At 47.0% G+C, this 15783-nt stretch overlaps 2 protein-coding genes across 5 annotated transcripts in view; one reads left to right on the forward strand and one right to left on the reverse strand.

Moving 5' to 3' along the window:
- The window catches only part of lgi3 (leucine-rich repeat LGI family, member 3), a 272695-nt gene extending 260567 nt beyond the window's left edge, over positions 1–12128 (reverse strand). The window contains exon 1 of the mRNA XM_072554220.1: positions 12103–12128. Within this exon, the coding sequence (XP_072410321.1) occupies positions 12103–12113 (11 nt within the window). The 5' untranslated portion in view covers positions 12114–12128. The remainder of the gene's footprint in view (positions 1–12102) is intronic.
- Positions 1–15783, forward strand: part of LOC140459739 (actin filament-associated protein 1-like) — an 81117-nt gene that overhangs the window by 50409 nt on the left and 14925 nt on the right. For all 4 annotated transcript variants that reach the window (XM_072554215.1, XM_072554213.1, XM_072554216.1 and 1 more), the window contains 6 exons: positions 967–1059; positions 1495–1579; positions 6707–6918; positions 9171–9313; positions 11112–11226; positions 12348–12465. In XM_072554215.1, the coding sequence (XP_072410316.1) occupies positions 967–1059; positions 1495–1579; positions 6707–6918; positions 9171–9313; positions 11112–11226; positions 12348–12465 (766 nt within the window). The remainder of the gene's footprint in view (positions 1–966; positions 1060–1494; positions 1580–6706; positions 6919–9170; positions 9314–11111; positions 11227–12347; positions 12466–15783) is intronic.

Genomic DNA, 15783 nt, shown 5'->3' on the forward strand with positions numbered 1-15783 from the left:
TACAGTGTCTCAGTGGTTAGCACTGCTGCCTCACAGCACCAGGAACCTGGGATCGATTCCGCCCTCGGGTGACTGTCTGTGTGGAGTTTGCACGTTCGCCCCGTGTCTGCATGGGTTCCCACAGCTTGCTCTGGTTTCATCCCACAGTCCAAAGACGGGCAGGTTAAATAGATTAGATAAAGGGCTTATCATCTCACTCTCCTGCTCCTCAGATGCTGCCTGACTTGCTGTGTTTTTCTCGCGCCACACTTTTCGACTCTGATCTCCAGCATCTGCAATCCTGACTTTCTCCCAGGTTAGGTGGATGGGGCATGCTGAATTGTCCAGCGTGTCCTGGGCTGTTAGCCATTGGAAACGCAGGGGTCATGGTGACAGGGTGGGGGAGCAGGTCTGGGTGGGACGATCTCTGGAGAATTGGTGTGGAACCGATGGGCCGAATGGTCTGTTTCCACACTGTGGGGATTCTATGATTCAGAAGCCTGTCTGGCTCATGATCAAATACACAAGCATGGGTTTAACTTTGACACACATGATTGAATGGAGTTGGTTTGAACAGCCTCCTTCGAGTGTTCCCAAAAGAAGGAGGTCATAAATTTGTCCTGTGGGACAATCGGGGACATGAATCAAATTTCACGCTAAACGTTGCTTAGTTGCAGAGTGGAAGGGCACTGTTGCATACAGGAGTGAGGTGTAGAGGCCAGAAACTGGCCAGTTTCGTTTCCCAGGTCTCTCAGTGTTAGTTGTACCCTTCAGCCTTGGGTTAGTGGTCGGGCAGTTGTTGGTGACACTCTCCTATTCCTTGCAGGAAGAGGGGGACTGTGGTCAGAGCGAGCTGTAACTGGAGTTTTCTGGCAGTGGTGGGGGGGGGGGGGAATCAAAACCACAATGCCAGTGAGAAACGAGTTGGTCTGAAACAATTCTGGACTCGTCTTGGGTCCCATAATGCAGAGCTTTTACTGTCTTTAGGTCGTTGAAGAGGTGAGCAGTATGTCTTCCCGGACATCATCATGGAATTCACCACAGACGTCAGGGACGGACAGTCAATGTGTCACAAGCAAAGTAAGTCGAAACATACCGCTCAATGTTTACCCCAGAGGCACCAACATTTTGGTCGAGACAGGTTGGGCCAAGTGGGCGAATCCGACGATGAACATTCTATGTCAATAGCTAGTCTGCCAAGCTTGGGAAAGGCAGGTAAGGGAAATCCCTTTGCGGGTCGATCCAACACCAAGAGGAATAAGGAGGCCAAGGTAAAGGTCAGGGGTCAGAGGGATTCGATTCAAAGAGAAAGTTGTACGCCTGCTGTAGACATGTATACACACAAAGTTCGACCCACAACTGAAGTTTTACAGGTTGAAATGAATTTCCCACCACATACTTAGACGAGCATGTGACTCGTGACATTTGTATGATTTGTCATGGCCTCTGAACTAACGAGAATGCTTTGCCAAGGGAGCCATGTTTTCTGAATTAATGTGCTTTGCTTTCCCACAGTCAGCACTGAGGGGCAGTCGAGGTTCCGAACTGGAGAGACCCCCAGGTGAACTGCTCACTGACACCCCAACCACTCGAGACACAGGTGAGGCCTCACTCTCCGACCTCCATTCCCTCAGGGGTTGTTACTGTCCGTCTCGCCAACTGCTCTGATCTCAAACACTGGACTTCAGGCTCCGAGCTGGACTCAGAGTGTAGCCTTTGTCTTTTCACTTAATGCCCAGCCCGAACCCTCATGCCCACCACCCACGTGGCATCCATACCCAGATCCTTTGTGTGAAGTACAGGCTAAAGCATAGTTTTGTTCGAACAAAATGTGGGGATTTTTTGAAATCATGAGGGGCTTAGATCGAGTGAATAGCAAAGACCATCTCCTGAAGGGGAAAGAAATGTCAAACTAAAAGGTAAATTTTTACAGCGAGGGGAGAAAGATTTGAAGGGGACTCAAGGGGCAACTTTTTCACACTGAGGGCATTGCATGTGAATTGTTCTGCCAGAGGAAGTGGTCGAGTGGAACGTTTTAAAAGACCTTAGGACAGGCAGACAAAGGCTAAGGAGGGATGTGGGCCAATTGCAGGTAAATGGGACCAGCTTAGTGTGGGAAACTTGGTCAGCACAGACGAGTTGGACTGAAGGGTCTGCTTCTGTGCTGTATGACTCCATGGTTATAATTTGAGATGCTGCTGGATTTTGTTGAATGAATGCAGGTCGTGGCAGTGATGATCTTAAACCGATTCAGAGAAATGTGTTTCCTTGCTGTATTTATGTCGATAATTCTGAAATTGGGAACACAACCACAAACTCTGAAGCTGCTTATTTGAAATCGAGCCAACTTCCATCATAAATTTGATTAGATTAGATTAGATTACTTACAGTGTGGAAACAGGCCCTTCGGCCCAACAAGTCCACACCGCCCCGCCGAAGCGCAACCCACCCATTCCCCCCTTACCTAACACTACGGGCAATTTAGCATGGCCAGTTCACCTGACCTGCACATCTTTGGACTGTGGGAGGAAACCGGAGCACCCGGAGGGAACCCACGCAGACACGGGGAGAATGGGCAAACTCCACACAGTCAGTCACCTGAGGCGGGAACTGAACCCGGGTCTCTGGCGCTGTGAGGCAGCAGTGCTAACCACTGTGCCACCCAAAAGTATGTTTTAAATGGGAGGTTATCCAGTTTGGTGGGAGAAATAATGCTGCTAAGTACATAGAGTCATAGAGATGTACAGCACGAAAACAGACCCTTCGGCCCAATCCGTCCACGCCGACCAGATATCCCAACCCAATCTAGTCCCATTTGCCAGCACCCAGCCCATATCCCTCCAAACCCTTCCTATTCATATACCCATCCAAATGCCTCTTAAATGTTTCCCCTTAGGTCTCTTTTGTATCTTTCCCCTCTCACCCTAAACCTATGCCCCTCCAGTTCTGGACTCCCCCTCCCCATGGAAAAGACTTTGTCTATTTATCCTATCCATGCCCCTCATAATTTTGTAAACCTCTATAAGGTCACCCCTCAGCCTCCGACGCTCCAGGGAAAACAGCCCCAGCCTGTTCAGCTTCTCCCTGTAGCTCAAATCCCTCCAACCCTGGCAACGTTCCGGTAAATCTTTTCTGAACCCTTTCAAGTTTCGCAACATTTTTCCGATAGGAAGGAGACCAGAAATGCATGCAATATTCCAACAGTGGCTTAACCAATGTCCTGTACAGCCGCAACATGACCTCCCAACTCCTGTACTCAATACTCTGACCAATAAAGGGAAGCATACCAAACGCCTTCTTCACTATCCTATCTACCTGCGACTCCACTTTCAAGGAGCTATGAACCTGCACTCCAAGATCTCTTTGTTCAGCAACAATCCCCAGGATCTTGCCATTAAGTGTATAAGTCCTGCTAAGATTTGCTTTCCCAAAATGCAGCACCTCACATTTACTTAAACTCCATCTGCCACTTCTCAGCCCATTGACCCATCTGGTCCAGATCCTGTTGTAATCTGAGATAACCCTCTTTGCTGTCCACTACACCACCAATTTTGGTGTCATCTGCAAACTTACTAACTGTACCTCTTATGCTCGCATCCAAATCATTTATGTAAATGACAAAAAGTTGAGGACCCCGCACCAATCCTTGTGGCGCTCCACTGGTCACAGGTCTCCAGTCTGAAAAACAACCCTCCACCATCACCCTCTGTCTTCTACCTTTGAGCCAGTTCTGTATCCAAATGGCTAGTTCTCCCTGTATTCCATGAGATCTAACCTTGCTAATCAGTCTCCTATGGGGAACCTTGTCGAACGCCTTTTGAAGTCCATTTAGATCACATCTACCGCTCTGCCCTCATCAATCCTCTTCGTTACTTCTTCAAAAAAACTCAATTAAGTTTGTGAGACATGATTTCCCATGCTCAAAGCCATGTTGACTATCCCTAATCAGTCCTTGCCTTTCCAAATACATGTACATCCTATCCCTCAGGATTCCCTCCAACAACTTGCCCACCACCGAGGTCAGGCTCACTGGTCTATAGTTCCCTGGCTTGTCCTTACCATCTTTCGTAAACAGTGGCACCACGTTAGCCAAGCTCCAGTCTTCCGGCACCTCACCTGTGACTATCAATGATTCAAATATCTCAGCAATCACTTCCCTAGTTTCCCACAGAGTTTGAAGGTACACCTGATCAGGTCCTGGGGACTTATCCACTTTTATGCGTTTCAAGACATCCAGCACTTCCTCCTCTGTAATATGGACATTTTGAAGATGTCACCATCTATTTTGTTAGAGATTCCCAAGGATCTGGGTGCCTTGTTCTTATGGAGCTGAAAGCCAGTGCAGCAAGCAGCTCAGACGACAAACGTTATGCTCACCTTTGTTGTGAGGATTTCAGTTCAGGGCAAAGAAGTCTGGCTTCAATTGTACACTGCTGGGACCGCACCTGGATAATTCTGTGCAGAAGTGGTCCCTTGACCTCAGGAGGGAGTGACTTGCTATAGAGGGAGTGCAGCAGAGGTTCATGGGATTGTTCTCTTAACTAGTCCGACTGTCATCAAAGGAGAGATTGAGGAGACTGGGTCTGTGTTATCCTGAATTTAGAAGGACGAGTGGCAATCTCACTGAACAGCAATGTTTGAGAAGATTTGGAGCTCAGGTTGATGTGAAGTATGTAACTTAGCTCACTGAGCTGCAAGCTGGACGTGAGACTCTCACTGATGATGTTACCTCGTCACGGTGACCAAAAGGCTGAAAACAAACCTTCCAGCTCAGCAAGCCAACTGACATACGTAAGCTCATGGAATCTGACAAAAATTCTTCAGAAACAGAAATAATGTTTCCCTGGCTGTGGACTCCAGAATCGGGGAACTCAGTCTCAGAGGGAGAAGGAGGCCAATGAGAGGAGGAAGAATGTCTTCGTAGAGTCACACAACATGGAAACAAACCCTTCGGTCCAACTTGTCCATATGAACCAAATATCCAAACCTCATCTCGTCCCATTTGCCAGCACTTGGCCCATATCCCTCTCAACCTTTCCTATTCATGTCCCCATCCAGATGCCTTTTAAATGTTGTAATTGTACCAGCCCCCACCACTTCTGCTGGCAGCTCATTCCATACACACACTAGCCTCTGTATGAAAAAGTTGTTCATTGGGTCCCTTTTAAATCATTCCCCTCTCACCTTCAACCTGTGCCCTCTAGCTCTGGACACCCCTGCCTGGGAGAAAAGAAATTGAATATTCAACCATGCAAGCCCCTCATGATTTTATAAATCTCTATAAGGTTACTCTTCAGCCTCTTATCAGCACAAGTTGATAGGTTGGTGAAAAAGGCATACAGGATGCTTGCCTTTATTAGCTGGGTATACAATATGGAGCAATAAGATCTTGTGACAATCTTCTAAAACATTGGTTAGCCCACAGATGGTTGGTTTAGAATAGATTCCCGACAGTATGGAAGCAGTCCCTTCGGCCCACCAAATCCACAATGACCTTCTGAAGGGTAACCTACCCAGACCCATTCCCCGACCCTATACTTACCCTTGACTAATGCACCTAACACTGTGGACAATTTAGCACGGCCAATTCACCTTGACCTGCACACCTTTGAATTGTGGGAGGAAACCGGAGCACCCGGAGGAAACCCACGCAGACACGGGGGAGAATGTGCCAACTCCACACAGACAGTCACCTGAGGCGGGAATCGAACCCAGGTCCCTGGCGCTGTGAGGCAGCAGTGACCACTGAGTCGGTAGGAAGTGACTGCAATGGAGAAGAAGACGCAGATCAGGTTGACCAGAATGTTGCCTGGGATGGAAAATCTCAGTTTTGAGGAGAGACTGGGTTTGTTTTCCCTGGAGCAATGAAAGGATTTGATTTAGACTGACATTATTAAGAGAGACAGAGACAGAGTGGATCATGAGAATCTTTTCCCCATGACAGACGTAGGATAGAAGTTTAAGTTGAGGAGTAAGTGATTCAGAGGAGATCTGAGCAAAAGATTTTTCGCCCAGAGGGTGGTGGAAATGTGAAACATGCTGCCCGAGAGGTTGGTGAAGTCAGATATTCTCCCCGGCATTGAAGCAGCATCTGGAAGAGCTCTTAAAAGACCATGGCATAGTCGGCTATGGAACAAGTGCAGGTTAGTGGGATTACAGTGCAGTTTGGTGTTTATTGGTCAGCAAAGACATGGTGAATCGAAGGGCCTGTTCCTCCATCGTATGACTCTGATTTGGAGATAGATCTTTGCAATATCAGGGAGTGGAGGACGATGAGCCACTGGCAAGACAGAGGAGATGGGGCCTGGGGGAGATCAACTATGATCTTGTTAAATGGTGGCGCCGTCCTGAGGAGCGAAATGACTGTGCTTATGTAAGTCTTTTTACTTGTCAACATAAGTGAGGCACTGAGGTATTAACACTCGCAAGTCTCCCATTCTCCCCTGAGCTGCACAATGTCGGGACATTAACAAACAGGTAAGGAAGTCACTTGGCCTTTGTTCCTGGATCTTTGGTCAGCTTCTGGCCTGATATCATCACTACATGAGCTCTTGCATTCCCTTTCCACATCTATCACTTCTTACTTGATGGCTCTGCATCGCAAACCGGAGGATCTGGGTTTTTGAAGTGGTTCCACACTGGAGGACGGGGAACGACGGACATGGGGAAGGGGACAGTGATTAGAAACGTGACTCCACACTGACGGCACTCCATCTGATCTGCCCAGGTTACCTGAAGGTGCTCGTGAACAGCCACTGGCAGACTCTGTGGTGTCACATTGAGGACCGAGTGCTGCTGATGTATAAAGATGTCGGCGGAGCCGGGAGGCTGCACTACTCCGTGGACCTGCAAGGTTGTGAGGTCAGGATGCAGGCTGACAGCACCCACAAGTACAGGCTGACTGTCTCACAGCAGCACAAGGATCTGGCTGTGCTGCAGGTAAGGTGCTCCTGGGTTTTGAATGGCTTCTTGGGTTCAGTTAGAGTAACGAGTTGTGGGGAAAAAAAATCTGCCACCCTGCCTCCCCATTTGTATGCCCACACAGGAAATCAAACTTGGCCAAACGATACCAGAAAACTCCCAGAATGCCTCAGCATTGACCAAACAGGCTGACAAGTGAAACCAGAGAGAACCACAGTCACTCGCAGACAAGGGAATACATTTCCCAAAACACACTAACAATAAGCTTCCCGGACCCGGTCAACAAAGCTGTCCCAAAGCCCAAGAGCAGTCTGATAACATAGAGATATGAAAGCCACACAAAGGATAGGTCAGACGGAGAGGTAGCAGAGGACCTCGCTCCCAGGATAGGAACAATGGAAGCACCTTCCTGTTTCAAAAGAGAACTCCCACCTACCTACAAAGAGAGCTGGAATCTCCCGATCCCATCATGAACTGATTGATACTGTCAGGATGTTACATTGCATCAACAATCAGGACACTTTTCTGATAACTCTTTCTCAATTATCATCATTTTAACTGGATTACTTAATTTCCAAATACATTGTACCTTTCCCCATTTTAATTCACCTTTTTGCACAAGATTCCTATAAAACCTGGCATGATTCTCAGATCGGGGAAGAGAATTCTCAGCACCTGGACAGACTCTCTGTGCTGCTTCTTCCACCAGACGAAAAGTCAATGTTTGTTCATTTCACTTCAATCTGTGTTTTGTGATCTCGAGATTAGATTCCCGACAGAACGCAAACAGGTCCTTCGGCCCAACAAGTACATGCCGACCCTCCCAAGAGTAACCCAACCAGACCCATTTCCCTGACCCTATATTTAACCCTGACTAATGCACTTCACACTGCGGTCCATTTGGCCTGGCCAATTCACCTGACTTGCACATCTTCGGATTGTGGGAGGAAGCCCAGAGCACCCGGAGGAAACCCACACAGACAGTTGCCCAACGTGGGAATCGAACCCAGGTCCCTGGTGCTGTGAGGCAGAAGTGGTAACCACCGAGCCAATTTCTCCGACACGTGTGGAGCTATCTTCACCTATCATCCCAATCCTCAACCAAGCTGCAGGACTGGTCACTGTGTAGACAGTGACGGCAGGCAGAGAGACCAGATGCTTTGTCTACCATCCCATGACTCCCCTCTTCTTACTGGCAGCTCTTCAATGACCGACTGCAGCCCGGTTACGTCACAACATAAGAAACAGGAGCAGGAGTTATCTGGCCCCTTGGGGGTGTCAGATTATGGCTAATCTTTTTTGTGGACTCAGCTCCACTGACCCACTTGCTCACCATCACTCTGATTTCCTTCACTGTTCAAAAATCTCTCCCTCTTTGCCTTAAAACCATTCACTGAGGAACCTCAAATGCATCACTGTGCGGAGAATTCCACAGATTCACAACCCTCTGAATGAAGAAATTCCTCCTCAACTCCTAAAGCTGCTTCCCCTTATTTTGAGACCACATCCCCTAGTTCGTGTTTGACCCACCAATGGAAACAACCTCCCTGCTTCTATCTTATCAAGTCCCTTCATCTTTTTATATGTTTCTATCAGATACTCCCTCCGCCCCCCCCATCCTTCTAAATTCCAATGGGTACAGTCCCAGTCTACTCGTCTCTCCTTGGAAGCCAACCCTCTCAAATTCCAGGATCGTGAATCTCCTCTGCAACCCCTCCAGTGCCGGTATATTCGGTCTCAAGTAAGGAGACCAAAAATGTACATAGTACTCAAGGTGTGGCCTCACCAGGATCCTCTACAAATGCAGCACAACCCCCCTGTTTTAAACTCCATTTCTCTAGCAATGAAGGACACTTGCCTTCTTAATTACCAGCTGCACTTGCAAACCAACTTTTTGTGATTCATGCACAAGAACAGCCAGGTCCCTCTGCACAGCAGCACACTGCAATGTCTCACCTTTGAAATAAGAACCCATTTTGCTGCTCTTCTTTCCAAAACGGATGACCTTACAGTTACCAGCATTGTTCTCCATCTCCCAGGCCCTTGCCCAATCACTTAACCTACCTATGTCCTTCTGCGGCCTTTCCGTGTCATCTGCACACTTTGCCCTCCCACTCATCTGCAGATTTTGACACACTTGGTCCCCAACTCTGAATGGCCAATGTAAATTGCTACAAATTTCCAATGTTACAGTGCTGGGCAGGCTGTTTTAACCAGACAGACTGTGTTGGATTGGACAGTGAAGCTCAGTGTTCAGTGTTCTCTCACAGACTAGCTCGCCAGAGGACAGAGATCGATGGCTCAGCCTCCTGCAGGCAGGGTGTGGCATGAACACAGAATCCGCTCACCTGTACGAAGACACTGTCCTGCCAAGTGGAACTGATGGAGCTCCAAGGGATGGAAACCAAGTCAGGTCAGCCATCTTTCTCTCGTTTCCACCTAGATTGCTGCTCAGTCTTAGTACGGATTGTTTGCAATTTTTCCCCTCGATTTCTGGGTCATATTTTGAGCTTCTTTTCTGCCCGACGCTTGCAGTGTGACATGTGGGACCAGAACTCTGTCCCTTTGACTAAAGACCACCCTAGTATTCCTGTGCTCTGACACTTGCTTAGCCCTACAGGAGGTCTTTGCAACCTCCAATAAGTTTTGGGTGAACAGAATGGACAACCAAACGAACAAGACGTGAAAAACTCAGTCACTAGTTGCGAAGTTCCATGTTTCAGTCACAGAATAGTTCGAACATTCCAAATTCACGACAATACAAAGGTTTTGCCAGCAGGGTAACATTCTTAGATTAACTGAATGGACAGTGGATTTCAAGGTAGGCATGTGTGATCTACTTTGAATTAAAAATGAATAAAACAGGACCCGGTGGGAAATAGTGAGAAGTCAGAAACAGTGGAGATTCAAAATGACTTGATAGTCCAGGTAGATGACGAGTAAAACATGAGAAACAGGTCGAGAGATACACCAAAAATGATAAATGGGGTGTTGACCTTGACATTTCGAGATCTAGAAGGTATACAGGAAGGATATAGGTCTTACAGCGACACAAAACGCCAGTGAGATCATATCTTTGAGCAGTTCTGGGCATTACACTTTCGGATATGAAGAGAGTTCAGTGTAGGTTTCCCAGAATGATAGCTGGCCTCCACGTGTTGAGAGCTGAGGAGAAATTCAACAAGGGGAAGCTGTATCCCCTCAAATTTTGAGAATGAAAGGGGGATTTGATCGGACAGGATAAAAGGAGGGAGAAGCCATTTCAAATCTCGAACCAGAGGTCTAAAACTCTGCGTTAGACCTTTCAAGAGTGAAACTCAGATAAAATATAACCCAATATATGGTGAAAATTTGCAACTTTCTTCTGCAATCAGCGGTTAATGATAGATAACTGTTCATTTTAAATCAGGGATTGTTAAACAGAGCATAGAATGTTACAGCGAGTACAGGCCCTTCAGCCCTCGATGTTGCACCAACTGGCAACATTAATCTGATGCCCATCTGACCTACACCATTCTATTATTATCCATTTGCATGTCCAATGCCATTTAAATGCGCTTAACGTTGGTGAGTCTACCACTGTTGCAAACAGGCCATTCCACGCCCCTACGACTCTGAGTAAAGAAACTATCTCTGATATCTGTCCTAAATCTATCACCCCTCAATTTAAAGCTATGTCCTCTCATGCTAGCCATCACCATCCGTGGAAAAAGACTCTCACTATCCATCCTATCTAACCTTCTGATTATCTTATCTACTTGATTAAGTCACCTCTCAACCTTCGTCTCTCCAATGAGAACCGCCTCAGTTCCCTCAGCCTTTTCTCATAAGACCTTCCGTAAATATTTGTTGTCCGTTGGAATTAAGTAAAAGGTGGATACATGGAGTAAATTCATTGGTCAACTTTGACCACATTGAATGGCAGATCAGATTCAAGGGGCTGAATGGCCTTCTCTCTTTGGAATACAAACATTCAGTCCCGAATTTTGGAACTTGCTGTCAAAGAGTTTCCGGGATCCAAAAGTGGTTGACTCCATCTCCTCTCGTTTCTGGTCTGGAGGATCCTTTCGGAGTTGGAGGTAAATTTTCCCCAGTCTCCTTGTTGAGATCAGACTCTGCAATACCATCTCGCTGGTACGACTGAATGTAACTAAATTGTGCTGAGGAGGAGAATGGTTGTTGGCTCAAAGTGATGTTTCCATTGTTCCCAGTGGCTTGCTTCAGCGACGAATCACCACTCCCAACACGTACATGGACGACCCATTCGGCCAAGTGTCCGGTCAGAACGCTCTTGAAGACAGGGGCTCGGGAGCCACTCAACAGACGGTAGGTCTGAAAACAAGGACGTCAGCACTTCACGAGAAAGAGGTGCTGAGATTGATCTTGCTGTTGAGAAGCAGAGGAGTGGAGGGAGTGGACTAAGATTTATAATGCGCAAGAAAAGCAAGATCAAATTTCAGGGCAAAATCTGAACTCATTCGTTTTACCAAATGTAGAATTTCGATACTGGTCTCAGTATATGTGACTGTTGAATTGTCATCGTTTCGTTAGAAGAGGAAACCTTTTGGCCTGACCCAGAGAAGTCACGTCAGTCCCCCCACCTTTTTAAAAGGTCCTTTGAAAGGGCCTGAGAAGCCGTTTAGTTGCATCAGCTATGGGTCTAGATTAGACTGTGGTGCTGGAAAAACGCAGCAGGTCAGGCAGCATCCGAGGAGCAGGAAAATCGACGTTTCAGGCAAAAGCCCTTCATCAGGAATGAAGGCAGGGAGTCTCCAAGGTGGAGGATGCCTGCCTTCATTCCTGATGAAGGGCTTTTGCCCGAAACGTCGATTTTCCTGCTCCTCGGATGCTGCTTGACCTGCTGCACTTTTCCAGCACCACTCTGATCTCAACTCTGATTTCCAGCATCTGCCCGATGGGTCTATGGATTGCCAGTGAATCTCACATTGCAAGAATTAATTGTTCAGAAAGAACTTTCTTGTACATTTTTTTCCTGGAAACACACTTGGCAATCATGGACAAGTCACTTGCTACACAGCACTTGAAGCACCTGAGTTTTTACCTCCCTCCAGTACCTTTGTGTCCTCCATCTTGTTCCCGCGCATTCCTAACACCGAATCCATCACAGTTGAGGTGAAGCCATTCTGTGGTTGAACAGAAACAGCAATAGCGCTTATAGATTGGTGCAGTTGCGTTACTCACTGGAACAGCATCCCAAATTTAAGTAACTTGATATAGTTTTCCGAACACGCTACTCTGGACCATTTCTGGTCTGTTGTTCCCAGATTTGAGGTGAGCTCAGTTGAGATTAAGCGAGGTCTCGTCTCCCTGGACGACTGATGAACAGCACATGAGAATGAGCTCACTGCATTGCCGGGCCTGATCCTCAGTAAAGAGCAGCAGATCAGAGATGAGGGCTATTCTTTCCACCTGTTTGTTTCCTGCAGAGGGTCAACTGGCCAAGCCGTGAAGTGGTGAACAGAGAAGGCGCAAGATTTCAAGACAGGGAACAATGCAGCAGTACAAACAACAATAATTCGGCAAGATACAGCACCCTGCCAAGTGGTAAGTGTTGGCTGGGCGTTCTGTTCAGCTCCTCCCTTCAACTATCCTGTCCCATGTCTTGCTGAGGTCAATCTGAAAACAATCAACATTCCATATATCAGTAGGGGAGGATGGTAACATTGTGGTAGTAACTGGCAATACAGAGGCCTGGACTAAAGCACCGTGGGTTAAAATCACACCCAGCAGCTGGAGGGTTTCCAATTTAGTTAATGAATCCCAATAAAATGCTCGTCCATTAATAAAACAGAGGTCACTAAACCAGGCAGGAAAGGGATGTGATAAACTGATCTTCAGCGATGAAATCTGCTCTTGAAGCACGTTAATCCAAGAGTGTTTTGAACTGGGAGGTCACCCTTTGCAATAGTATTACTGTTGAACGTACTGAGGGACAAGATTATAATCTTTCAGGCGCAGAAAACGCCAGCTAATTAACTCATTTGTGACCTTCTCTGTGAGAACTTTTAACACGAGCTGATGCAAGGACGAGAATGTGTACTCGAGGTGGAGGGGTTCATTACTCTAACGACTCTGGAACTTTCAATACATTATGGGCGGCACGGTGGCTCGCAGCACTAGAGTCCCAGGTTCGATTCCAGCCTCGGGCGACTGTCTGTGTGGAGTTTGCACCTTCTCCCCGTATCTGCGTGTGTTTCCTCCCACAGCTTAAAGATGTGCAGGTTAGGTGAATTGGCCATGCTAAATTGCCCATAGCGCTAGGTGCATTAGTCAGAGGGAAATGGGTGTGGGTGGGTTACTCTTCGGAGGGTGGGGTTGGGCCGAAGGGCCTGTTTCCACACTGAAGGGAATCTAGTCAAGTTTTAAATAAAGTTAGATTTCTCTGATAAACTTCTTTTTCTCTGCTGAGATTATTTGCTGAGGTGTAGTTTTTCCATGAAAAGGCAACATCCCAAAATTGAATTATCAAAATGGAATTTTCTGCACAGACAATAAAGTGGAAGCAAAGACAAAATTCCTATTGTTGTAAAAACCCATCTGATTCATTCGTGTCCTTCAGTGAAGGAACTTTTCAGTCCCTACCTGACCTCGCCGATGTGTAACTCCAAATCGACAGCAATGCGGTTACTGTTAATTGTCCTCTGAAATGGAGCACCCAGTTATAGAGCATACAGCATAGAAACAGACCCTTTAGTCTAACTCATCCACACTGACCAGACATCCCATTCTGATCTAGTCCCATTTGTCAGCATTTGACCCATATCCCTCTAAACCCTCTGTTTCATTAACCCATCAAGATGCCTTTTAAATGTTGTAATTATGCCAGCTTCCACCACTTCCTGTAGCAGCTCAATCAATACGAGCGATGCTCTCTTTATGAAAATGTTATTCCTTTTAAAATCTTTCCCCTCTCATTTTGGGGTGATACCCTCTTGTTTTGGACTCCTCCACCCTATGAAAACGACCCTGGCTCTTCACCCTAACTCTGCCCCTCACGATTTTATAAACCTCTATAAGGTCACCCCCTCAGCCTCTGATGCTCCAGGGGAAAACAGCCCCAGCCGATTCAGCCTCTCCCTCTGGCTCAAACCCTCCAAAGCTGTCAACGTTCTCGGAAATCTTTTCCGCACCCTCTCAAGTTTCGCAACACTCTTTCCTGGAGAGGTTGAATCACAGGAAAGTTCACCATGGGCGTATCCATGTCATGTGACTGAAGCAGGTCAACCCACCAGCGTCTTCTCCAGGCTCATTCGCAACTGGCGATAATTGCTGGCCTTGTCAGTGACGCTCGCATTCTCTGCATGAACAAAGCTGGGACTGGGCGAAACTGAATTGCCGGCACAAAGCCAGAAGCAGTGACCTATCTGTGTGACGCTTTGATGAGCAGCGCTGGTCGGAACATTTTTAAAAATTTGTTCCCTCATGGGACTTGGCTGTTGCTGACAGAGCCCGTGCTTATGAGTTGCCCCTTTGGGAAGATGGTGGTCAGTTAACAGTGCAGTCCCCATGGGTAGATCCCCTCCCTCCCCACCAATGTCGTAATGAAGGGAAATCCAGGATTTTGGCCCGGTGTCAGTGAACAGACGGTGATATACATGGCTTGGAGGGGAACCTGCAGTTCCCATGTATCTGCTGCCCTTGTCGTTCTGGATTGAAGGGGCCCTGGGTTTGGAAGATGCTATTTCAAGATCTTGGGCAACTTTCTGCATTGCGTTTGAGAGGTGGTATTCAACTGCTGCTCCTGAGCAGAGTAGATGCTTCACGTTTTTTTCTCTTCATTCACGGGAAGAGGGAGTCGCTGGCTAGGCCAGCATTATTGCCTGTCCCTAATTGCCCAGAGGGCAGTTTAAGAGTCGCCCACATTGATCGTGGGTCTGAGTCAGATGTAGACTGGACCAGATCCTTATCTTCCGAAGGGACATCATTGAACCAGATGGGGTTTTTTCTGACAAGTGACAATGGATTCTTGGTCGTCATTAAATTCTTAATTCCAGATTTTGTTAGAATTCAAATTCCACCATCGTGGGATCCAAACCCAAGTTCCCCAGGACATTGAAGATCTCAATCCCCTGGGAGGGGTCTCTCGGTTCCCCGATCGGTCAATTAAGCAACAGGACTATGGTCTGCTTCAGCAAGATTTCACACTTTAATGAGTAACAGCTGGGCACAGGTTTGTCCAGCAACACAGAGGTTAAAAGCTTCTGTGTTCCTTGGAGAAACTGCGCAATTCCCTTGGAACAAAGGCAACTTTTGTATGTGTCTTCAGAAATAGTACAGCCTTAATTGCAGAGTGAATCCAATAAAATGACATTATGGACAGCAGGTTAACCCAATGGTATTTCCTGGGAAACAAAGTTGTTTCACACACATTATCTTTTCACACCTGTAGTTCAAGGTGAGTTGGGACGGTCAGTAATGTCCGATCTAGCTTTGTTAATTCCATACTGTGAAGGGTCCATTGTTCTGCTTTATCTTTGATTCAGTTAGCTCAGCAAGGCAGGAATACAGCTTTCAGCAGGGTGAGAAGCCATTTTAAACACAGTGTTAACATGCAGCCTGAAGCCATTTTATTATGTTACTTGCACTGAGAAGCCATTTTGTAGTCAGCAAAAAGCATGCATTGAATGATTGCTCCTAACAACAGCCTAAATCCAGATTTTAGACCCTCAACATTACCCTGGGTTTCTGGATTAATAGTCCAACGATAATACCATCGCCTCCCTCCAGTTACTGTGGGCCCACGAAATCAAGAAGTAGGCACCGATAAAAGTTTCCTTTCTGGCAACACCTCAAGTTGTTGTCGCTACTCAATGCAGGTATTTTCAATTCCCACTTGTGTCACCCAGATGAATGTGCAGGTGG

The sequence above is a fragment of the Chiloscyllium punctatum genome, chromosome 35 (assembly GCF_047496795.1).
Source record: "Chiloscyllium punctatum isolate Juve2018m chromosome 35, sChiPun1.3, whole genome shotgun sequence".
In the NCBI taxonomy this organism is placed as follows: domain Eukaryota; kingdom Metazoa; phylum Chordata; class Chondrichthyes; order Orectolobiformes; family Hemiscylliidae; genus Chiloscyllium; species Chiloscyllium punctatum.